The 22,583-nt window shown below is 38.7% G+C and overlaps 1 protein-coding gene across 2 annotated transcripts; it reads left to right on the top strand.

Annotated features, from left to right (window-relative positions):
* The first annotated feature begins 1,660 nt into the window (after window positions 1-1,660).
* On the top strand, window positions 1,661-22,292 carry LOC137736916 (uncharacterized). Of its 2 annotated transcripts, none has more exons than XM_088683093.1 (34): window positions 1,661-1,825; window positions 2,570-2,689; window positions 2,811-2,872; window positions 3,554-3,642; window positions 3,737-4,558; window positions 4,935-5,110; window positions 5,542-5,708; window positions 5,812-5,876; window positions 5,984-6,469; window positions 6,762-6,931; window positions 8,168-8,265; window positions 8,750-8,935; window positions 9,087-9,267; window positions 9,349-9,543; window positions 9,619-9,662; window positions 9,951-10,007; window positions 10,223-10,319; window positions 10,406-10,578; window positions 10,662-10,875; window positions 11,016-11,141; window positions 11,244-11,333; window positions 12,755-12,871; window positions 12,949-13,029; window positions 13,180-13,287; window positions 13,438-13,607; window positions 14,239-14,317; window positions 14,408-14,482; window positions 14,615-14,712; window positions 14,790-14,897; window positions 15,435-15,492; window positions 15,624-15,854; window positions 15,959-17,174; window positions 17,268-20,719; window positions 21,018-22,292. In XM_088683093.1, the coding sequence occupies exons 2-34, from the start codon at window positions 2,585-2,587 to the stop codon at window positions 22,077-22,079; spliced, it is 10,458 nt and encodes a 3,485-aa protein (XP_088539219.1). In that variant the 5' UTR covers window positions 1,661-1,825; window positions 2,570-2,584; the 3' UTR covers window positions 22,080-22,292. The 2 variants fall into 2 exon arrangements, with proteins under 2 accessions (XP_088539219.1, XP_088539218.1); XM_088683092.1 differs by having other exon boundaries at window positions 5,984-6,592.
* Window positions 22,293-22,583: the final 291 nt, after the last annotated feature.

Below are 22,583 nucleotides of genomic sequence, written 5' to 3'. Positions count from 1 at the left end.
CAAATCTACTTGAGTATTGACACACTCAAGAGGGAGTGTTATAAACTTCTTGTTTAAGTGTGATTGTATAAATCCTAGATCAGATTTGATTTTAGTTATTTTTCCCCATTAGGACTTGTATTCATTGGAGGAGAAAGATTTATTCTCTCTCTTATTACTATAAATAAAGGCAGTGGGGGAATAACAACATCCTTTACATAACCCTATAAACACATCTCTCTTTATTCCCTCTGTGCTGCCGGCCCCCTTCCCCTGTCAATTAAACATAGGCCACAACATTTATGAAATTTTCAACTTAAAAAATTTTAAATTTAGATAAAATTAGATTTCATACGAACCGATTAGTTCATTATTTTCCAAAATATGTTTTTAATAAAAACAATAATATTTAAAATAAGTAAAATTAAAGAAAAACAAAATAGTAAAACAAAGAAAAAGGCTAATTGCCAAAAGGCCAGTAAAAATATAGGGGACGTTTGTTTGCCCTTACTAAGTGTTACTGGACTAACTATTAGTCTAATCCCGTATTTGTTCCGTAGTGGGATTATGTTTAATGAGATTAAAGAGGACTTGCATGGACAAACTCCTTCAATAGGAGTTCTTAGCAAGACCCCCCAATACCCATGGGATTGCCAAGACCTCGTCTGCTCCGTCTCATCCTCTTTGCTCTCTTGAGCATTGACAACCACCATCACACTACAACTCGCCAACTCTAGTGGGATCACACCAACCCATCACCACTCTCTCCTTCTCTCTTCACCTTGAACCCATAATTTCGAACTGAGGAAGATCCCGCTCTTACTATCGTCCGTCCAGCTCTAGCCGTTTGCTTCGCTGCGCTTCGAACTCGACCTTGGACTTGTCGGCTTCGCATGATTGACGGGATCTTGTGAACCCATCGGTGGGTGAGCCACCCAGTGCACTTGAAGGAATATGGGAGGCCAAAAACGTTGGAGCCTACGACGACGATATAAACATTGGTTGGATTAGGATGACAGCGAAGTGTTCTTCGCCAAGGGCAACGACTTGGGATTCTTGTTTTCATTTGGTTTTGATTTAAATTGGGTTTTGATTTCGACTAGGTTTGATGTGATCTGAAATTGGAATTTGATTTGCTCAGCAATTGTTTAAATGATCTGCAAGCGTGGAATGAATTTTCGGGAGAGAAGAAGAGAACTTAGAAAAAAGAAAAAGAGATTAAATAATAAAATACTAATATATATTAGATTAAATAATTGGAATTGTTATTGACACTCCAAAATTCTCATTCTACACTCCAAACTTTCTATATTTATAAAGAAAAATACAATTGTGAAAAATGTAGAATGAGATTTTTACTGTAGCAAACGCTTCATTAAGTTAGTCCAGTTTAATCTAGTCTAAATCAGTCTAACTTAGTCTCTGAAGTTAGTCAAGTCGGTTCAACAAACGTACCCATAAAATCTTAAAGTTCGTTCCTCGGTTTATTCAAAAAATTATTTTGTAAAAGATCATCGAACGGGCCCTCACTTGTCGGATTCAGCACGGTAGTTTAAACCGTAATCAGATGGAAAGGATCACTTTGGTAACATTGGGAAAAAAGCAGACCAAATCAGCTAAATTGCAAAACGTAGGGACCATTTTGGTATTAAAAGGGCTCTCCGGTAATTTAAACGGAGTTAAATTTCTCACGCAAATCTCTCTCTCAAGCGGTCAAGCCAAATTACATTTCTTAGCGCGAGGGTTTTTACACACTGCTTCTTCTCTCTCGCTCTGACTCTTATTTATGAAGCTCTCCAGCTCGCAGCAGCATCGCCTTCGAATTCTGGGTCGGATCTCCGATTAGGTAAACCCCTTTGGCCTTTCAAGCTGCCGCTTTTCCTAGTATTTTATTTTGCCGTCTACAATTTTGACTGTTCCTGAACTCAATCGCTGAAAAGCTGATTAATCGAATTCGAGGACCCGTCAGTGTCAGTTTTTGTTTTTTGAGACCGAAAATTTACGCCATAAATTTAATTTTCTAGGGTTTTGGGACAGGATTTTCAGCTCAATTTTCATGCAAAAGGTCCAAGGTAGGGTTTTGTGATTTTTTTGGGGTTTTTTGTGTTCTAGTATGTGAAAATTGACTTGGGTTTTTGTTTAAATTGAATTTGGAAAAATGGGTTGAAATTGATAGTATTAATGCTTTCGTCAATTTTAGAAATTATTGTCACCGTTTCTCAAATAGAAAGTGTATGTCGACTCCATTTGATGTTTTAATGATTGGTTTACTTTGCCTAAACAAAATGCACTTATTTTGTCACTGCAATCAATGCTTCTCCCTTTCCCTCTCAGTAGTTGAGGGGGAGAGGTGTTATTGTCTTGTAACACACTAATCATGGGGGCGTATGAGATGTCGACAAGCGGTTGTAATCACTAGGCGGTCTTTGTGATATTTTTCCCCCATTAGGTGCTGAATATGCGGTACATCAAAACTGTAATTCTCAACAATATATATGCATTGCGATTCTGACTCCAAAATTTGAACCAGAGAATTCATTGATTGGTATGCTATGATAGTTATACTGTTCGTTGATTTCACTAATTGCAGGGCAGTTCGAATGAGATGGCATCTTCACATAATGTTGAGTTGGAGGCAGCCAAGTTTCTCCACAAACTCATTCAAGATTCTAAAGATGAGCCTGCCAAACTTGCTACGAAGCTTTATGTGGTTCGTGTAGTTTTCTCTTGACAAATGGTCTTTTTAAATCTTACCCCCACCCACTATTTGCTCCTATTTATTCTGACACGTATGTACATGTATTTATTTGCATTGTGTTTGGGAAATGCAGATACTACAACACATGAAGTCAAGTGGGAAGGAACATTCCATGCCATATCAAGTGATATCAAGGTAAAGGTTAATATTTTACACTCTATTTGATGGTATTTTGTTCATATTGGACTTATCGTAGGGCAATCAGAAATTTTAAGATCATTATCTAGACCTGTGAAAGAATTTCAAAACTGTGCTAGCATTGTTATCATTTATATAGTGAATCCTAATGATAATTTACTTAATTATCTGATAACATCGAGATTGCAGTGTCCAAGAAAATAAGTTGTCTATACCTTTTAATCTGGAGGGCGCGGCTGCATTTTCTTTTATTTGGTTATTTACGCCTCGTATTGAGGATTGTTGGATTATATCCAATAATATTGGTTAGGTAGTTAAATAGTTTACTTAGTTTTGGTAAAAAATAAGATTATTTCAATATTAAACTGCTTTAGTATGGAGATTGTTTTACATTAAGCTATGTTTCTTTCTTTTTTTGTGGTTAGCTTTTCTTATCACTACCTATTGTTTTAAAATTTTTCCAACACTACTATTTTTCGTGGGTTTTATTTTATTTTGTTAAATCAACTATTTGTGTAGAATGTCAACTCATAACCTGAAAATTTTGGTTTCTCACGGTTGATTTGTCAATTGGGTCTTCCTCCATCATCTTCATTTATTTGGGGGCTGTGAGGAGAGGGCGGGGGGGGGGGGGGGGTTCTTATACTTTCTCTTACTTATCTTCCTCGATCCACTTAGGGCCATGGAGACTGTTATTAATCAGCATGGTCTTGATATTGAAGCTTTGAAGTCCTCACGCCTTCCTATGTCTGGTGGAACTCAAACAGGTAATTTTTCAGTCACATTTTGAGGTCAGTGTCGTTTTATTTCAATCAAATTGGCTTGGTCAGTGAGAGGTAATTGAAAGCCACTTTTCTGCAGCTTCTTCTCATGCTGTTGCCGTTGCAAAAGATTCCAAAGCAGGCTTGGCTGAAAATGAGATATCTAATATGGACAAGTTTTCTTTAAGTGGACCGCCTGTTGGCCCTAGCAGTACAGGAAATGATTATTATCAAGGATCCGCAACTCATCGGAGTAGTCAATCTTTTGATCATGAAAGTCCATCTAGTTTGGACTCTAGGTCTGCCAATTCACAGTCACAAGAAAGGCGTGATACAAACAAACAGGTGAATCGAAAGGATGGTAAAAAACCCACCACTAAGAGGAAGAGGGGAGATACATCCATGCCTATGGAACCGCATCCTGAAAACCCTCAACATCTTGATACTGGAAATGCTGCAGTTAATACAAGGAAGGGAAAGACAAACAAGGTCGAACCACCTGCTGGTTTCTCAAGTAAAGGTGGTGAAACTGCTAGTTTTAATATTGGTCTGGGTGGTGGTCAAATGGAACATTTTACATCGTTCTCTGGAAGTATGAGACCACTGCTCAGAGCCAAGCAAGAAGGTCAACCTTCAGAGAAGCAGTTGGATGTGACAAATACTACCAATTCGATGTCTCGGGCTCTAAGTTCAAATCACCCTGAAGAAATGGAAGTTTCCTCTACTCATAATGCTTTAACAAAGCAGCAAGCCACTTCCATACCTCCTATACATGACACTATGGGCATATGGAATCAAAGTAAAGCTGGCTTTCCATTTGAAAAATCTCAAGTTCCCAGATTTTCTTCTAATGTTGCCATTCCAGGTAATATGTCAGCAGAGATTCCAATGCAGCAGTCAACGTCTCCATCACCTGGATCAAGTAAGAATTTGGAAAAGCGTTGATATTATTGTGGAATTAACTTGTTGGAAATCAATGCATCTGAAATTTCAGCTCTCAAAATTGAAAATTTCCAAATAACCAGCATTAAAATGGTACTAAAAAATGGACCCCTTGGACTATGTCCTTAAACAATATCCTCTCCGCGGGATTATTTGAATGTCAAGTATGGTTGAATCATGTTGAAGATGACTTATCTATATTTTGGAAAGATATCTTCTTTTTCTTTTGTACTGAATTAATATACAAACAAATAAATTATTTTTAAATGAGATTACTCATATTAAGGCAGAAACTCTTCTACTATCTCCTGGGTTTTTGAGTAATTAAGGCTCACATGATAATATTGGAACTTCAGGCTCTTTTGGCAAGATTCAAGGAGGCGTGCCAGTTGCATCTGGTTCATACCAAGCAGCAGAACCTGGATTCTCAAGTCCAATCAATTACAGCAGCACATTGGCCTCGACTGGAAAGGTCTCTGAGCATGATGGAGGAAATACTAATATATTAGCGGATGGAAATAAGACATCTCAGGTACTAAATCTGTATCCATTATTCCATTATGTTCTCCACTTTTAGGCAAAACAAGGGCATTGTGTTTAGTTGTGTCCATCTTGCTGAATTAAGTTGTTTCTAGTATTCTTACTTGATATACGAGGAAGACATACTAAAAGAAAACATAGCTAGTACAATATACTTACTATTTGTTTTCTTCTTTCAGATCTTATGGAAACATTTATTTTTTACAATGCGTATATTGCATGTGGTTAGTGTGTGTGTGTGTGTGTTTTTTTTTTTTTTTTTTTCTTTTCATTTTAGCAGTCTGCTTAGCTGGCATTGCCTTGTGTTTAGTTGATACCCGTAGATTATGTGGAAATCTGTTCTGCGCATGAAATTATTTGCTCCTATGATGTTTGAAAGTTTGTGCATATGGCAATTTGCAAGTTTGACACATTTGTTCATAGGCTGGAAGGCAAAATAGTGCAGTAGAAATGAGTATGCTGAGAAGTGCAGCTCTGAGAGATACTGGTAAATCCCCAGTTCACTTGGCTTCTGGATCTCCTGGCATGCCTTTCCAGGAACAGCAGTTGAAGCAGCTCAGAGCACAGTGCCTTGTCTTTTTAGCCTTCAGGTAGATAGTTATATTTTGGATATGATGTTGTGCTGTTTGGTCAAGATGCTATCCAGTTCAAATCTTCGTCTTTGTTGGGTTAACTGTGGTGTTTTGCATGCAGAAATGGTTTGATGCCAAAGAAACTACATCTTGAAATTGCACTCGGTAACATTTTCCCTAAAGAAGGTAACTATTTTCATTTTTTTTCTTTCTAAATCCTCAATTTTTACTGACTTGCAGCCCTAGAGCTTTGTATTTTCAGCCTTGATGTGTTAATTTAAAAAAAATTTCAGGTGGCAATACAGATGGATCTCGTAAAGAGTTCATTGACCATAAAGGAAAAGCGCAGTTTTCAAATGAGCCAAATATCATTTCTGATGCTACTACACCATATGGAAGACTTAGCAATGAGAGGGAAACAGATCAAATGCTGCCCGGTGCCTTGTCCACCGGAAGGTTCCCTGAGACTGACTCTTTGTTCATAGAAACTGAGAACCCGAAAATGGAAGAAAAAAATGGCCCACCTCCAGATCACTTTGTACTTGCAGAAGAAAGAAACCATCTTATTGGTTTACAGAAACCAGAATCTGAAATACAGACCCATGAGACCACAATCTCGCCAGCATGTTTAACCATTGCATCACAGCATCCTGAATCTTCAGGTGCAAGGAGTGGTTCAACTGTCAGTAATCCTTTGGACAATATGGAAAATGGACATTTGCAACTTGGAAGGGTCCCAAATCTTAGCAGCAGCAATGTCATGGGGAACCAGTATACAGGTAATCACCCGGCTTCTTTTTCACTCAGAGATTCTTGGAAACCGATTTCTGGAATTGGAAATGATCATCACACAGCAGGTGCATCAAAGGATGCTCATATCCTACCGAAACATTTATCTCAGGGTGAGAACAATATATTTAAATCAGTCTGTACTTTTTCTTTGTACTGATCTTGCTAGTTCTGGTAATTATGGTGTAGATGGTTTATAGGTATTAGTATTTCAAAAGAAATGCTTTTTGGGTGTATGAAATCTTTTTTGAATCTCTGAAAAAATACCTTTTTCAACTGCAGGACAAGCAAAGAACGGTAACCATACTGATTTGCCACCTTCACCAAAGTACACTATGTCAGAAAAGTGGATTATGGATAAGCAGAAAAAGAAGCTTTTGGATGAACAAACTTGGATTCTAAAACAGCAAAAAGCGAAGCGAAAAATTGCGACATGTTTCCACAAATTAAAGGTCTGTTAGAAAAACATTATGTGGCTTCAAATATTGGTTGTTCTTTCATTACCCCAAATTTTTTTTTTATTCCTGCCTGGTATTTGTTATGGGCTTAAATTGTAGTTAATGAGTATTTTTTTCGGGGAAAAGAAAAAGAGGGCCGGGGGGGGGGGGGGTGAGGGTTGGGGGGGGAGAGAGAGAGTTTGGGATTTGGGAGCGATACCCTAGTCCCCTTTCTGGACTTATGTGAAATACAAAAGGGATCATCTTCACACATTTCAGGTAGAATTATGCTGATGCAGATGTGGGTTATGCCATTTGGCTAGGTCAGTGTACCCTTGCACCCAAGTTCGAGCCCCCCTCTAGTAATAGAGTAGTTTAGAATAATCTAAAAAAGTATTATGCTTATTTGTACTTTAAAACTGATCCAACTGTGTTAGAAGTTTCAGGGAATGATTGATTGAATTCAAGAAAGTGGTTAGTATGGAAAATTGTCTCCAGAATGCTAAGTGTCATGTATGTATGCAATGAAAACAATGGAGCCATCCAGAGAAGTTAAACCATTTATAAAATTTTGTACCTTGTTTCTTTGTGAGAGTAGCATAAAGAAGGTTTTGCGGGTCAGGCTTAAAGGCAAAATTTAAAAGCAATGCTCGCACTAAAATTACTTGATTATAGGTGCATCTCTGCTGGAAGAATAGAAGAATCAAATTCTTTGGGTCAGTTTACTTATTCAGTGAGTTGGCACCTCATAGCTTGTATGATGCATGGATCACATTGTAAGAGACGCATAAAAAAGAGAACATAACCAACCATGTATTGCCGTGTTTGTTTTGTTATGAACTGCATCACAACTGTGTTTACATGACGCTGTACAGAGTTGCACAAGAAACGTTTTGGGCACGTCATAATGTTCACATCACTGAAGGGATAATGTTTTTATTTTATTTTATTTTTTGTTATTTTTCATGTACTTTCATTATTCCTATGTCTCACTCTCAAACAATACATCGGTTATGGAAGGGAATTTACTCAACTACTTATCTTGTTTATCTTGTATTTTTTAAGCTGTTAAAATGATCTCCATATCATGTTTTGACCAAATACTTATCTTATATATACTCAATTCTCATCTATGCGTATGAATATATCTTTGCAAAATGATATATTCAACTCGATGCATGGTGTGATAGATTCATTTATTCTATTCTTAATATTGTATTTGCCTCATGTACTGCATTTTACTACTCGTAGGAAAATGTGAGCTCTTCTGAAGATATATCTGCAAAAACCAAAAGCGTCATAGAACTGAAAAAACTACAACTCTTGGAGCTGCAATGCCGTCTCCGAAGGTTATTGATTATCCTATACAGGCTTCCAAGTGAAGACCAATTACTCCCTCTGTCCCTTTAAAGAATTATCTGCGTTGCCGAAACATAAATTTTAAGTACAACTTGAATGCTTTCTTACCAAATTATTTGGAACTATTTTAATGGTTTTCTATAGATATTTAAGTAACCATTTAATGCTTTCCTACTTCTCAGGTGTTTGCATTCAATTGTTTCTCTTATTTTTAAATCTAAAATTATGAAGTATTTCATATCAAATTCATTTAAATAGATGACCAAGGGTTGTGGAAAAAATGGAAAGAAGTTATTTAATCTTTTACAGTGGGTAAAGTTCTTTTCAATTCCTAAAAGAGAAGCGTGGACCATTATTTTCGGACAGAGGGAGTATAAATTTATCTTTTCAGTCTAATTAGTGCAATTCTTTTTTTCTATATAATTTGTTTTATTTCCCAGACACTTAAAACCATGTTTTGATTTGTTTGGGCAGTGAATTCTTGGGTGATTTCTTCAAACCAATCAATACTGAAATGGATAACTTGAGAAGTTGTAAGAAATATAGACATGGTAGGAGGATAAAACAACTTGAAAAGTTTGAGCAAAAGATGAAGGAAGAGCGACAAAAGAGAATTCGGGAGAGGCAAAAGGAGTTCTTTGGTGAAATTGAGGTTCACAAGTATGTATTATATCTTTGTCCAGTGCGCATCAATATTTATAGCATTCTATGTTTTTGAGGAGCTATAGCAATCATTTATCCATTTCTCAGTTGATTTGGTTTCCAAAGTGTTCTGCGCAGTTTCTGACTTGCTTTCTAATCTGGACTTCAGGGAAAGACTGGACGATGTGTTTAAACTTAAGAGAGAACGCTGGAAGGTTTTCAATAAATATGTGAAGGAGTTCCACAAAAGGAAGGAACGTATCCATCGTGAGAAGATTGATAGGATCCAACGTGAAAAGATAAATTTATTGAAGATCAATGACGTGGAGGGATATCTGCGAATGGTGCAGGTATGTTCTAAGTTTTTACTGACTTCAGCATTGCTTCTTAAGTTTACTCTTTTTACATAACCTTTTTGAAACTCATGCTAGGATGCCAAATCTGACCGTGTTAAGCAACTTCTCAAAGAGACTGAGAAATATCTTCAAAAGCTCGGTTCCAAACTACGAGATGCAAAGGCTTTGGCAAGCCGATTTGAGAATGATGTGGATGAAAGTGGAACTGCAAGTGTAGTGGAGAAGAGTGAGCCTACTTTTGAAAATGAAGATGAAAGTGACCAGGCTAAGGCAAGTTTATTCTCTCTGCACTTCACTTCTTAGTTAAGTCCATGCTCATTTTGTTATTTTATTTTTGTTTTGCAGCATTACATGGAGAGCAATGAGAAGTACTATTTGATGGCTCATAGGTGCTGATATGGCTTCTTTGTCTTGGGTTTATTGTTGATTAAACTTTGTTTGCTGCTTTGGAATCGCTATCCCTCACTACCTAAAATTTACTTAGTGGTGGTTGAACTGAGCTAAGCTCTCATTCCTTTTATTAACCCCTGTTTAAAAAATTTCCTTTATGATCATAACTCTTGGAATTTTTTTTTTTTTAAGAAATAAAGTCTGGCTTTCTTGAGGCTGTCAATTGTACTACTTTCCCCTTTACTTGCTCTGCCAAAGTATCTTACAATCAACATTAATTTTTGCAGTATAAAAGAGACTGTTGCTCAGCAGCCATCTATTCTTACTGGTGGAAAATTGAGAGAGTGAGTTGAATGTGCTTTGTTAGATTCATATATTTGGAAATATATATTTTTGATGGTTGTGGAGGGGTAAAAGTTTGGATTTTTTCCTAAACTGTAAAATGGTGTTATTCAATAACAATTTTATAATTGTTGTATCCATTTTGAAATGATTGAGGAAGTGCTTTTATCATTGCACAGGTGTGAATCTTTTCAATAACAGTATTTTTGATCTTCAGGTATCAAATGAATGGCTTAAGGTGGTTGGTATCACTATACAACAATCATTTGAATGGTATTCTGGCTGATGAAATGGGCCTAGGTAAAACTGTTCAGGTAGGGATTGATTCTCAATCTCCCTAGACTGATGGCTATTTGTTTCCTGTTTACACATCTAAACTCTATAACATGTTTGTTTGTAGGTAATTTCATTAATTTGTTACCTGATGGAAACAAAAAATGATCGAGGACCATTCCTAGTGGTTGTGCCATCTTCAGTTTTACCTGGATGGGATTCAGAAATTAACTTTTGGGCCCCTAGTATTCTTGGAATTGTCTATGCTGGCACCCCTGAGGAGAGACGTAGGCTATTCAAGTAATCACATAAGACCGAGCAGCTACCTCTTTTTATGTTTTACTTTAGGTATACAGTGGCTCAGGAGTTACTTTACATTGCAGGGAAAGGATAGTTCAACAGAAATTTAATGTCCTCCTTACGACATATGAGTATCTGATGAATAAGCATGACAGACCAAAACTAAGCAAAATACACTGGCATTATATAATAATTGATGAAGGTCACCGGATAAAGAATGCTTCCTGCAAGTTAAACGCCGAGCTTAAGCATTATCAGAGCTCTCACAGATTGCTGTTAACTGGAACTCCGTTACAGGTTTCAGGCTTTTTTATCTTGTGCTCTTCTTTTGTTGTTGTTGGCACTTGTTCTGTGATGGTGTAGTGAATGTGTATTGTCTCCTTGGTTTGTGTAATAATGTGATATCCTGATTACCTTTTATTTTTGTGTTTGATTAGAATAATCTCGAGGAGTTGTGGGCGCTACTAAACTTCTTGTTGCCTAATATTTTTAATTCGTCAGACGATTTTTCTCAGTGGTTCAACAAACCATTTGAAAGTGGTGGTGATAACTCAGCTGAACAAGTGAGCTTTGGAATATTGTATTTGAGTCATTGACATTCTCTATGACTCCTGTTGCATGAAAATCTTATAGTTATGCATTTGTTGTTGGCTTATGTTGACAAGGCCTTGCTGTCTGAGGAAGAAAATCTATTGATCATAAACCGTCTTCATCAAGTACTTCGACCATTTGTCCTCCGGAGGCTGAAGCATAAGGTACCCAAAATGTGTTTTTGGCTTATTAATAGCATTTGCCATTTGAAATGTGTTTCTTTGGTACATATTGCCATATTGGGTTCATATGTCCTTGTGTGGATTTAGTATCAATATTATGATGTGTAGACATACAGGCATCCATGTTTGGGGTTCTCCCATGTCTGTGGTTCTCCGGAGTTCTTTGTGTATCCATTTATGTTGGTGCTCTGGGCAAGGAAGCTTTTTTGCCATCATAACTTTTGTAAATGACTTTGTGTCTTTTCCATGAGAATGTCACATTTCAGTCATTTTAAGAACTAAGGGGCTCCTTAGTGCGCAGGACTAGACTGGTTTGAACTATTGTTTTGGGCTGGTCTGACTTGGATTGGACCCAGTTTAGTAATGTCTTATGTTTGTTCAGTGTTGGACTAAGAAACTAGAGAAATTTCTATATATTATGTATTTAGCATATGATTGAGCTGTACTGCTATAGTTCTTAAGATTTAAATGACCATATATGTATCAACTAATGGTAACTTTCCAAATATAATGAAACATCTGAGGTAAGTAAATTAATTAAGATAAATTAAATGTCTTAGTAAATTGAACATAGATAAATAGTGTATAGTTTGTTTCTTCAATGAACTAGTTTTTTTTTTTTTTTCGTTTTAGGGAACAATGAACTCAGTTATATAAGTTCATTTATTTGATTCCAAGCCAACTTTTATCACCTGTATCCAATTTATCCAGAAATTAATAATTCATAGGTCCAAGCCATACATATAAACTGCAGCCAGCTTTGTTCGTTGGCTTCCTTCATTTGATAATAAAGCTTAGGTAAAGTAGTCTGTGAATTTGAAAAATGCTGATTAAATGTTTCCCAACCCTACCAAAATAAGAAGACAGAATAAGTGGGTGCGATCCCTGCGTCTTCTGACTCTTCTCTGAAGTGGACCTGCCCTTTCTAGTCTAACGACCAAACATGTGATAATTTCTTAAATAAGCCAGCCAGCGTCTTTTCTGGGTTACATGTGCTTGTAAAGGATTTAGCTTGTTCTATACTAAGAACGCGGAGATGGGTGTTGAACGAAAAAATCCTTGTTAATTTCCTTATTTTTGTCTAGAAGGAACGTATACACTTAGCCGCTTAATTAGGATATGCAAATGTATGTCGATCATCAATTTAATGTTGCATGATTGATGAGGTCCAATATGGCTTGACTCCTGGATATTTTATTTGGGTGCTTAGTGCCTTTACCGGTTATATTTGATTTTTTATGGTGTTTGTTACATCGAGAAATTTTGGTATAAAATATATTGCTTCTGGGGCCTTGGTGACGTTTTATCGAAGTTTGTGTGTTATCGTTAACAAACCATTCAATTTATTAAACTTGAGTATGGAAAGTCACGATATTAATGTTCTGGAATTTTAAATACTTCAGGTTGAGAATGAACTACCTGAAAAGATTGAGAGACTTGTAAGATGTGAGGCTTCTGCTTATCAGAAGCTTCTAATGAAGAGGGTAGAAGACAATTTGGGTACAATTGGAAATTCTAAGGTATTTTAATTCTCACTTCCATTAGACAGGTGAATTCTAATCCGTATGTTATTATAATATCTGCATATTGGTTGCAGGCGCGGTCAGTGCACAACTCTGTTATGGAGCTTCGCAATATATGTAATCATCCATATCTCAGCCAGCTTCATGCAGAGGAGGTATGTTCTTTAAGTTCTTATTTGCTCTCCTAAAGATATTGAAAGGGACAAGAAGCAGTTGTCGTTGTTACCTTATGCTCTCAAGGCTTTCCCTTGTTCTTCCTGAGTTCCCAATTAAGATAAACTTCTTTATCTTATTGCTTCTTGTAGGTTGATAACTTAATACCAAAGCATTATCTTCCCCCAGTCATAAGGCTTTGTGGGAAGCTTGAGATGCTAGATCGACTACTTCCCAAGCTAAAAGCCACAGATCATAGGGTATGGAAGGCTTTTTCCCGTTTCTAGTGACATGATTTTTTTTGTTTAACTATCATCTCATTCTTTAATATGTATTCATGTCTCTTTGGAATATTCTAGTATTTTGGTTTGATATCGGACTACAACTTAATGAAACTTGTCATTGTGCAGGTTCTTTTCTTTTCGACAATGACTAGGCTACTTGATGTTATGGAGGAATATCTTAACATTAAGCAATATCAGTACCTTAGGTTGGATGGACACACATCTGGGGGTGATCGCGGTGCCCTAATTGATACGTTCAACAAACCGGATTCTCCCTATTTTATATTTCTTCTTAGGTGATTCTTTATGTTTTGTGCAAATTATTATTTTTTGTATGCTTTTACCAGGTGGTTCAATAGTTAATGGAACCTTGGGTTCTAGGAGGTTTTAAGATAACCATCCCCCTCCCCCCATTTCCCACTTTTATTGTTTTACCTGAGAAGTCATAAAGGGAGAGATTTAGGTTACACCTTACATGTGAAGGGGAAGCAAAAAAGGGCATGTTTGGTGGCGTCAAAAGCACTTTCAGATAAGGGTGCCTTTTATTTTGTTTGTCTGAAATGGGCATAGGTTTTTGGGGTTGAGAGGAGCCCTTTAGTACTTTCTCAGGAAGCACTGCTAGGTATATATGGAGGATCCGTTTTTTTTTTTTTTTTTTAATGAAAGTTCGTGCGTGCCTCTAACAGATGCACTTTATACAGAAGCACTCCCAAATAGACTCTAAAAATCCTGCATTAATTTTTTAATGTCACTGAGTTACGCTATTGCTATATTTTTGCTTGAGTCCACTTTTAGGGGTTTGCTAACAAGTAGAAAATAGCAAATGGAAACTTTAAAAGGTTTGATGTGCTGTTCACATGTCTTGATGTTTATCTGCATGTGCTGTTGTCTGTTATAATGGTACTGACATTCGTATGATTTTGATAGCATTCGGGCTGGTGGCGTTGGAGTAAATCTTCAAGCTGCAGATACAGTAATCATATTTGACACTGATTGGAATCCACAGGCAAATCATTGTTCATTAATTTAAATTACGAGTTTTAAACATACAATTCCAAGTCTCAAGTTTTTAGTTTTTTGGTTGGTAAATCTTCAGGTTGATTTGCAAGCACAGGCAAGGGCTCACAGAATCGGCCAGAAGAGGGAAGTCCTTGTTCTTCGGTTTGAAACGGTAGACACTTTCCCCCTTGGTTATGTTTGAAGACAAAGTACATCTATAACTCTTCTGTTTATATCTTGAAATTAAATTGTTGCTACTTTAGAGTTTTATATCTAACAAATTGAATTTTTTCTTTTGCACAAGGTTCAAACCGTTGAAGAACAAGTCAGAGCTGCAGCTGAGCACAAGCTGGGAGTTGCGAATCAGAGCATTACTGCTGGTTTCTTTGACAACAATACAAGGTTAGTTGCCTATATACGTGCTCTGTTGAATACTTCTAAAGCTGTTTCTAAGTATTCCCAAAATTCTTTTACGACAGTGCTGAAGACCGAAGAGAATATTTGGAGTCCCTTTTGCGTGAGTGTAAGAAAGAAGAAGCTGCACCTGTATTAGATGATGATGCCTTGAATGATCTTTTAGCTCGCAGGTAGATAGTTTGATGATTTTGTTGTTTATCTTTCTGCCCCTTCTTTCATGCAACTGTTCATCTAAATAAGGTGGACGAGTTAGATCCATCATTCCTGTTCCAGCTAAAGCATGTCCATCATTTTGGAGAAAAAAATTCCGTGCATGGGTTTCTTGAAAAGATTGAGCCACTGTAGACTATGGTATCTAATTGTTTTCTTTTGACTTTGTTGGCATTTAATGTTTGTCATAAAGCAATCATGAGTGTGCCCCCCTATTTTTTATTTTTCCCCTCCTGGTAGTATTATCTACAAACTGAGAAGCGGTGGAAATTTCGCAATCAAAAGTCATTGTTGGAATTTATTACTGATTAAATTGCAAAACCATTGTTCTCCTGTCTGATTTTGTTTGTCACTGGTTTAACTGTCATTATTACATTCATATGTTTGAAAAGCTACTCCCATTTCAAATGAGGCAAATTTATTTACTTATTTGTTGTTTTTCTTCTGCTTGATTTTTCGTTTGAAGTAGATATCAATGATTTTCCCTCTTCTTGTAGTGAGCCAGAAATTGATGTTTTTGAATCAGTTGACAGAAGAAGGCAAGAAGAAGAGATGGTATCCACTTAATCATTTGCTGTCAATGCTGTCTATCTCTTTGCTTTTACATTGTACAAGTATCCTTGTATATTATCGAAAGCTATCTGCTTCTCTTAAGTGGCAGCTTTATAAAAATTTTAATTTTGCAGGCAACATGGAGAAAGTTGGTATGTGTAAAAAGCATGGATAGTTCGGAGACTCTACCTCCCTTGCCTTCTCGCCTTGTTACAGATGATGACTTGAAGGAGTTCTGTGAAGCAATGAAGGTATATGAGGTTCCAAAAACTGGTGAAAAGTCTAATGATGGGTTAAAGCGGAAGGGTGGATCTCTCGGGGGCCTTGATACTCAACGTTATGGCCGGGGAAAACGGGCAAGAGAGGTTTGTTTGTCATTTAGCATAAATTTTTCCTTTTTATCCTTGTTTTTCTTATACCACAAAACTTGATAGTTCAGTATGAACCCGTTTCTTTGAATGCTATTTAGGTGCGTTCATATGAAGAGCAATGGACAGAAGAGGAATTTGAAAAGTTATGTCAAGCCGAATCACCGGATTCCCCTACAAAACCAAAAGAAGAAGTTACTGAGACAAACATGCCAAAAGATGACAGTGGGTCTGTGGTGCCTGTTTGTGAAACAGAACTTCCTGCTCCACTCCCACCACACATATTGTCACCCTCAGTGGAGCTTTCCCAGATGCAGCAAAGTAAAGAGGTTACCCCACCAGTTAAACGAGGCCGTGGAAGGCCAAAAAGAGCAACATTAAATCAATCACCAGCTGCAATGGTTCTTACAGCACCTTCTGGAACTATTAAAGTGGATATGGGGTTGCAAAGAGGGATGACATCTAGCCCTGCCACAAACTCGGGCCCTGATTCAACACCTACTTCTGCTAATGCACAGAATATTGGTGGAATTGTACAACATACTAGTATTGTGGCCTCACCTAATTCTCAGGCAATTGCTCCTAAACCTTCTGTTACTCCTGATTCTCAGACGGCCACTATTAGCCCTTCTCCATCAACACAATCAAGAGGAAGAGGTCGGAAGGCTCAAAGTGGACCAGAAGTACCCAGGCGTAGGGGAAGGAAACAGGCGCCAATATCACCTGGTGTTGGTGGAGTATCTGGTCTTGATCCAAAACAAAATGAAGCATCACAGAACATATCTGTGAATCCACTAGAAAATCAAGCCCTTGGCATGAGTGGAACTGTTTCTAGTACTTCCGCAGTCCAACAACCTGAGTCTTTTTCTGGTTCTGCTCCTTTACAAGGTCTGAATGGGGCTGATCATCAACTTGGTGATGTTGTAGCTTTGAGTTCTCAGCCAGCCCTTTCTTCTCCATCTGTTGCTTCTTTGTCTCAGTCTTCTCCTTCCCCTTCTGTTCCTGAGCAAATGAAAGGGCACGATCGGAAGGTTCAAGGTGGCGTAGGGGCACCGCGACGTAGGGGAAAGAAACAGGCGCCAATATCACCTGCTGTTACTGATGTGTTAGGTGGTCAAGATTTGAAACCCAATCTGCAACCACAGGATAAACCTGGGGATTCATCTGGAAGCAAAGACATTGCCATGCAAAGTAAGCAAGAGGCTGATGGTTTAGCTGGTCAGGATCTGAACTTAACCGAAGAGTCAGTAAATTTGGCCCAATCCAAGCAGATAACAAGCTCAACAATGATGCATGATACATCTGTCAGATCCCTTGGTAAATACTTTCATTTATGCACACCTGAAAAAAAAATTTCAACTGAAATCATGATTATATTTTCCTCACATGAATTAATTTAACATTTGACAGGTCCTGCTTTGGGAGAAAGTCAAAATGTTGTCGCATGCAATTCTGCTGTTACAGTGAATGAAGGTGCTGCAGCACCAGCTATTCCAACTCCCTTAACTGCACCTCCATGTACTCCTTTAATTGAATCCTTTCCCAATTCAACTGCCGTGGAAAACACCGGTGAGGCGAAATATGATGTTGCTAAGACTGCTCCTAGCTCTCAGTCAATGCCTTCCAATCCTTCTGCTCCTCTAGCTTCTCAATCTCTCACTCCTTGCTCTTCTGAAACAGTACAAGTCAAAAGACAAGGTCGAAAGACTTCAAACAGAGCCGAAGCACCTCGTCGTAGGGGAAGGAAGCAGGCTCCGGTGTTACCATCTGTTTCTGATGGTCCAGCCAGTCAGAATCCAAACTTAAGTTTACAATCACAGAATGCATCTGCTGATACGTACGGGAGTAAGTCTGCTGCACTGAGAGGTAAGCAAGGTACTGATGGACAGGAGTTGACAAATGTTACTCAAGACCAGGCAAGTCAAGCACATTTAGTGGGTCATGATCCAAAGAGAAAAGAGCAGCCAGTCTTTTCAACCCACAATAAGCAGCCTGCAAATTCATCGTCAACGCCTGACGTTCCTCCAGGATTCCCTGATAAGAGTTCTGCTTTGGGCCGTATCCAGACTGCTGATGTAAGTGATGTTGCTCGCGTGATGAAGGAGGTCTTTTCTGGAACACGTTTGTCAAAACCTAAAATTCCCGAGTCATCTGTGAGAGAGGGTAGGGTTGTCCCTTGTGTACCTGTATCAAGCAAGGCTCCTGTGGAATTAGCCAAAAACCAATGTTTGGAGGATAAGGCATCTCCCACTGTGTCAACTTTGGAAACCGCAGCCCATCGACTTGACCTCCCAGCGAATTACGAAAAGCAATCTAGGACTGGTGTTAGTGCAGAAGGGGAGAGGGACAAACCACCTGCTTTGAATGAAACCCATGTTCCCATCACAAATATGGACCAAGACTCAACAGCTGTAGGTTCCACTAAAGAAATGGAAGACTCAAAACAACTCTGTGTTGATGGTTCAACTATGGTGAGTAAAACAGAGACTGTTGTTCAGACATTGTATCGAGATGTTGATGTGCCTGCTTCTAGTATTGGGTCCTCTGGGGGTGAGATGAATTCATCTTTGGTATTTGAAAGTAATATTGAGCATCCTCAGGTGATTGGGAGTGATTCTGGAAAGAAAATTGAATCTTTTTCAGGAGATTCTCATAAATCCTCGTCTGTTGAGCACCCTTCAATCTCCAAGGACACTGATAATGCTAGTCTTCATCTTGTTGTTACACCTCCTGTTCCTGGGGTCCCAGTTGAGTCAAGTGAGGTAGGCCTTCCTGCTGTGGTTGATTCTGAAAACAAAATAGGGAGTTATGCTAATGAGAATCCAACATCTCCTTGTATTACCAAGGATGCTGGCCATCATTCTGAAGACCCTTCACCTATTACTTCAAGTCCAGATCATTTAGTTGTTGCTCCTGGTATTACTGAAATGACTGACATAAATTCAGCAGACAAATCGGAGCATTCTTCAAAAGAGTCCCAAGAATCTTCCCCTCATGATAGAAAAACCATTCTATTCATGTCATCTGAAAATGTTTGTCCTGGAGAAAGTGCACCCTTGTCTGTGGGTTTAGAGGATGTAGTGCCTCCTGTTAGGGCTGAAGATGACCCTGGAAGAAAGAATAAGCCTGCTTCAGAAGGTTGCGCACAAAACTCTCCTCTGAGCCATGGTAATTCCACAATTATTCCGGCAATGCTAAATCTTGATTCTAGTGGGGGTTCTCTTGACAAAGTTGACATGCCTTTTACAGAATCTGAAGTTGTTAATCGTTCTGGTGAAGGTGTTTGTTTAAATTCAGAAATTTCATCCAAGATTGATGTTTCTGAAGCTTCTCATGAATCAAGTGGTGGCGATTTAGGGCGTTATACCACTTTGCATGTAATTCCTTCTGAAAAGGGCATCTTGGAACTTGGAACCGAAATGATTGGGGATGGTAGTATTGATGTTTGCAATATGGAAGTGGACCCTGCTGAGGGTGATCAAATGGATATTTCTCATGCTGGTAGTTGTCCACCTGAAAAAGTATTGGACACGGTTTTACCCTCATCTTCATTGGTAGTGGTGGGAGAAATTCATGAATCATCTGATAGAGCTCAAGTTGGTAGCTATAAGGCACAAGAGAACCCAAAAGTTTCTAGTCCTGCCTTGGTTGTTTCTCAGGATGTTATATTTGTATCAGAAGATAAATCAAAAGTCTTGCCGTCATCTTCTGTAGGGGAAGTGGAAACAGTGGAGGGCTCATCTGTGAGACGCCAAAGTAGCAGCTCACAATCTCTAGTGGAACAGAATCACACTGTCACTGAAATGGATGTTAAATCGCCACAACATATCTCTGAAAAAATTGATCTTTCTTCATCTTTAAACACAGGGGAAGAAAAGATTGAGGGTTCATCTGAGAAGAGGCCAAGTTGCAGCTCAGTACTACTGGAAGACGCAAAAGGTTCTGAAGCTTTAACAGTTGTTCAGATGGATTTCTCTCAGGTTCATGGAACTGTGCAAGAGAATATTGTATCAGAAGGTATGACTGAGGAGGGGACGACTAAGGACATATGTAAGACTGATCAAGTTTGCAGCTCATTACCTATGGAGGAACCAGAAGTTTCTAGAGCCAAAAGAGATGCTCTAAATGATTCATCTCAGATTGATGGGAATCTACCGGAAATGAGTGTGACTGGAAACTTAGATTCTCCTCTATCTTTAGTGACAGAGGAAGGAAATACTGGTATATCTGGAAAGTTTCCAGTCGGCGATCCAGTACCAGTGGAAGAAGAAAAGATTGATGGAACATCTGTGAAACTTTTCGGTGGGAGTTCAGACTTATTAGGAGAACCGAAAGGATCTGATACTGAAATGGATGTTTCTCTGGTTAGTGAGCTCCAGCCCGAAAATTTATCAGAAAGTGATATTCTGTCTTCATCTTCTGTTGTAGTTAAGGAAGGAAAGGTTGAGTGCTTATCTGAGAGTGGTCCAGCCAGATCAATAGTGCTGGGGGATGCATCTGAAGCTTTAGTTTCTGATAAAATGGTTGTCTCTGAGGTTGACACATTTGTGCCCGAAAGGATTCTAGAAGATATACCTTCATCTTCCTTGACAAAAGAGCATGGAGGTACTGAGGGCTCTACCGAGAAGGGTCAAGATGGCAGCAACTCAGTACAACTTGAGGAATCAACCGGAAAGGAAGATGAAATGGATCATCCAAAGGAAACACCCAGATATTCTGGGGATTTGCTTCTAAAAGAAAGTGTTGATTCAGAAGAGGAGGTTCAACGGTTATCCAAGAAGGAAGGTGTAAGAAGCTCAGCGCAGCTGTTGGAATCAATGGTTTCTGAACCTGAAACGGGTGATCATTCCGATGCATCCAAGGTTCGTAGCACTCATTCGGAACTAAGATGAACAATTTTTATCAATTTTTTTTTTTCAAATAAATAGGTCTGTACCTTAATGTTGGAACCTACAAGGGTGAACCTCCTCCCCGTCGCCCAGCGCAAACCTCTCTTATCTCAGAACTTCCTACTAAACAGAATTATAAACTGTAATATCTCGAAGTATATAACAATTACTTATGAAATTCAAATGCACATGAATGTCCAGAGACAATCACAAAGCTGGTTTATTGCTATTAATTTCATTACTAATGTGTAATGTTATGTGTATGACTCAGGTTGGCATGGTACCACTAGAAGATACAATGGCGGAGGATGTTGACCTGCCTGCATCCTCGATAGAGACTGAAGGAAAGGGAATAGATCGTCCATCTGAGGTTCTAGATGGCAGCTCAGTGATGGAGGGTCCAAAAACACCTGTAGCTGACAAGGATAATCAGGTGAATGCTCCTGATGCTTGTGAGAGGGAGCCAGAAGTTGTGTCTGAATCTGTGGACATGCCTCTGGTTACCTCGACTGTGGTGGATGATGGTGTCAAAGGTTCATCAGAAGCAGTTCCCATAGGCAGCTCCAAAGCACCAGAGATGTTGGAATCTGAAGCTAAAATATTTGATAGTGTTGAATGCTTATCTGAGGCAAGGCCCGTAGGCAGCTCTGAATCACCAGAGTCAAAATCTGAAGCTAAAGTTGCTGATACTTCTCAGGTTTCTGAGACAATGCCAGAACTTGCATCTGAAAATGCGGATCAGCCTCCAGTTAACATGGCCGTGGAGGGTGACAATATTGAAGGCTTATCGGAGGCAGGGCCAGTGGGCATCTCGGAACCACCAGAGGAATCAAAATCCGAAGCTAAAGTTGCTGATGCTTCTCAGGTTTCGGAGACAATGCCAGAAGTTGCATCTGAAAACGTGGATCAGCCTCCAGTTAACATGGCCGTGGAGGGTGACAGTATTGAAGGCTTATCGGAGGCAGGGCTAGTGGGCATCTCGGAACCACCAGAGGAATCAAAATCCGAAGCTAAAGTTGCTGATGCTTCTCAGGTTTCGGAGACAATGCCAGAAGTTGCATCTGAAAACGTGGATCAGCCTCCAGTTAACATGGCCGTGGAGGGTGACAGTATTGAAGGCTTATCGGAGGCAGGGCCAGTGGGCATCTCGGAACCACCAGAGGAGTCAAAATCTGAAGCTAAAGTTGGCGATGCTTCTCCCGTTTGTGGGACAATGCCAGAAAATGCATCCGAAGACATGGATATTCAGCCATCGATAGCGGCAGAGGAGGGTGAAAATGTGGAGCTACCAGCTGAGGGACCTGTTGGCGGTAACTCAATGGAACAGCCTTGAAGTTAACTAACTGCCTGACTAGAGAGTTTTAGTACAGCTTGTTGGAGCATAAAAACACCTAAACTAACCATTCAGTAAATTATAGTTTGCTGCCCCTTCTAAAAGGGAATTAGGTTCCTAATTAATATTTATGTAGATAAAGTATTCATATGACTTATTTTGTGGAAAACCCTCTTTCTGGGTTTGCTGCTTTGTCATTGGGTTTCGAACGCGCGCTCTGCTTCTTGGTCATTATGATTCTGTCTGGTAATGTTTTACAAACCGATTTTTGAAGAATTGTATTACAAAAATCTCATTCTACACTCCTCATAAGTGTATTTTTCTTTCATAATATAGAAAGTTTGGAGTGTAGAACGAGATTTTTAGAGTAATAATTCTCAATGTATATAATCTTATTAATTTGTGTAAATATATTATTGGCTGCTTTCATTTTAAATTTCAATTGCCTCATGCATGTGAGGAGGATGAGGGTCGAGTTGTGATGGAGTTATTTGCTGATAAAAA

The sequence above is a fragment of the Pyrus communis genome, chromosome 13, assembly GCF_041283825.1.
Source record: "Pyrus communis isolate YQ-2024b chromosome 13, ASM4128382v1, whole genome shotgun sequence".
NCBI lineage: Eukaryota > Viridiplantae > Streptophyta > Magnoliopsida > Rosales > Rosaceae > Pyrus > Pyrus communis.
This window is presented reverse-complemented; position numbering and strand designations above follow the sequence as displayed.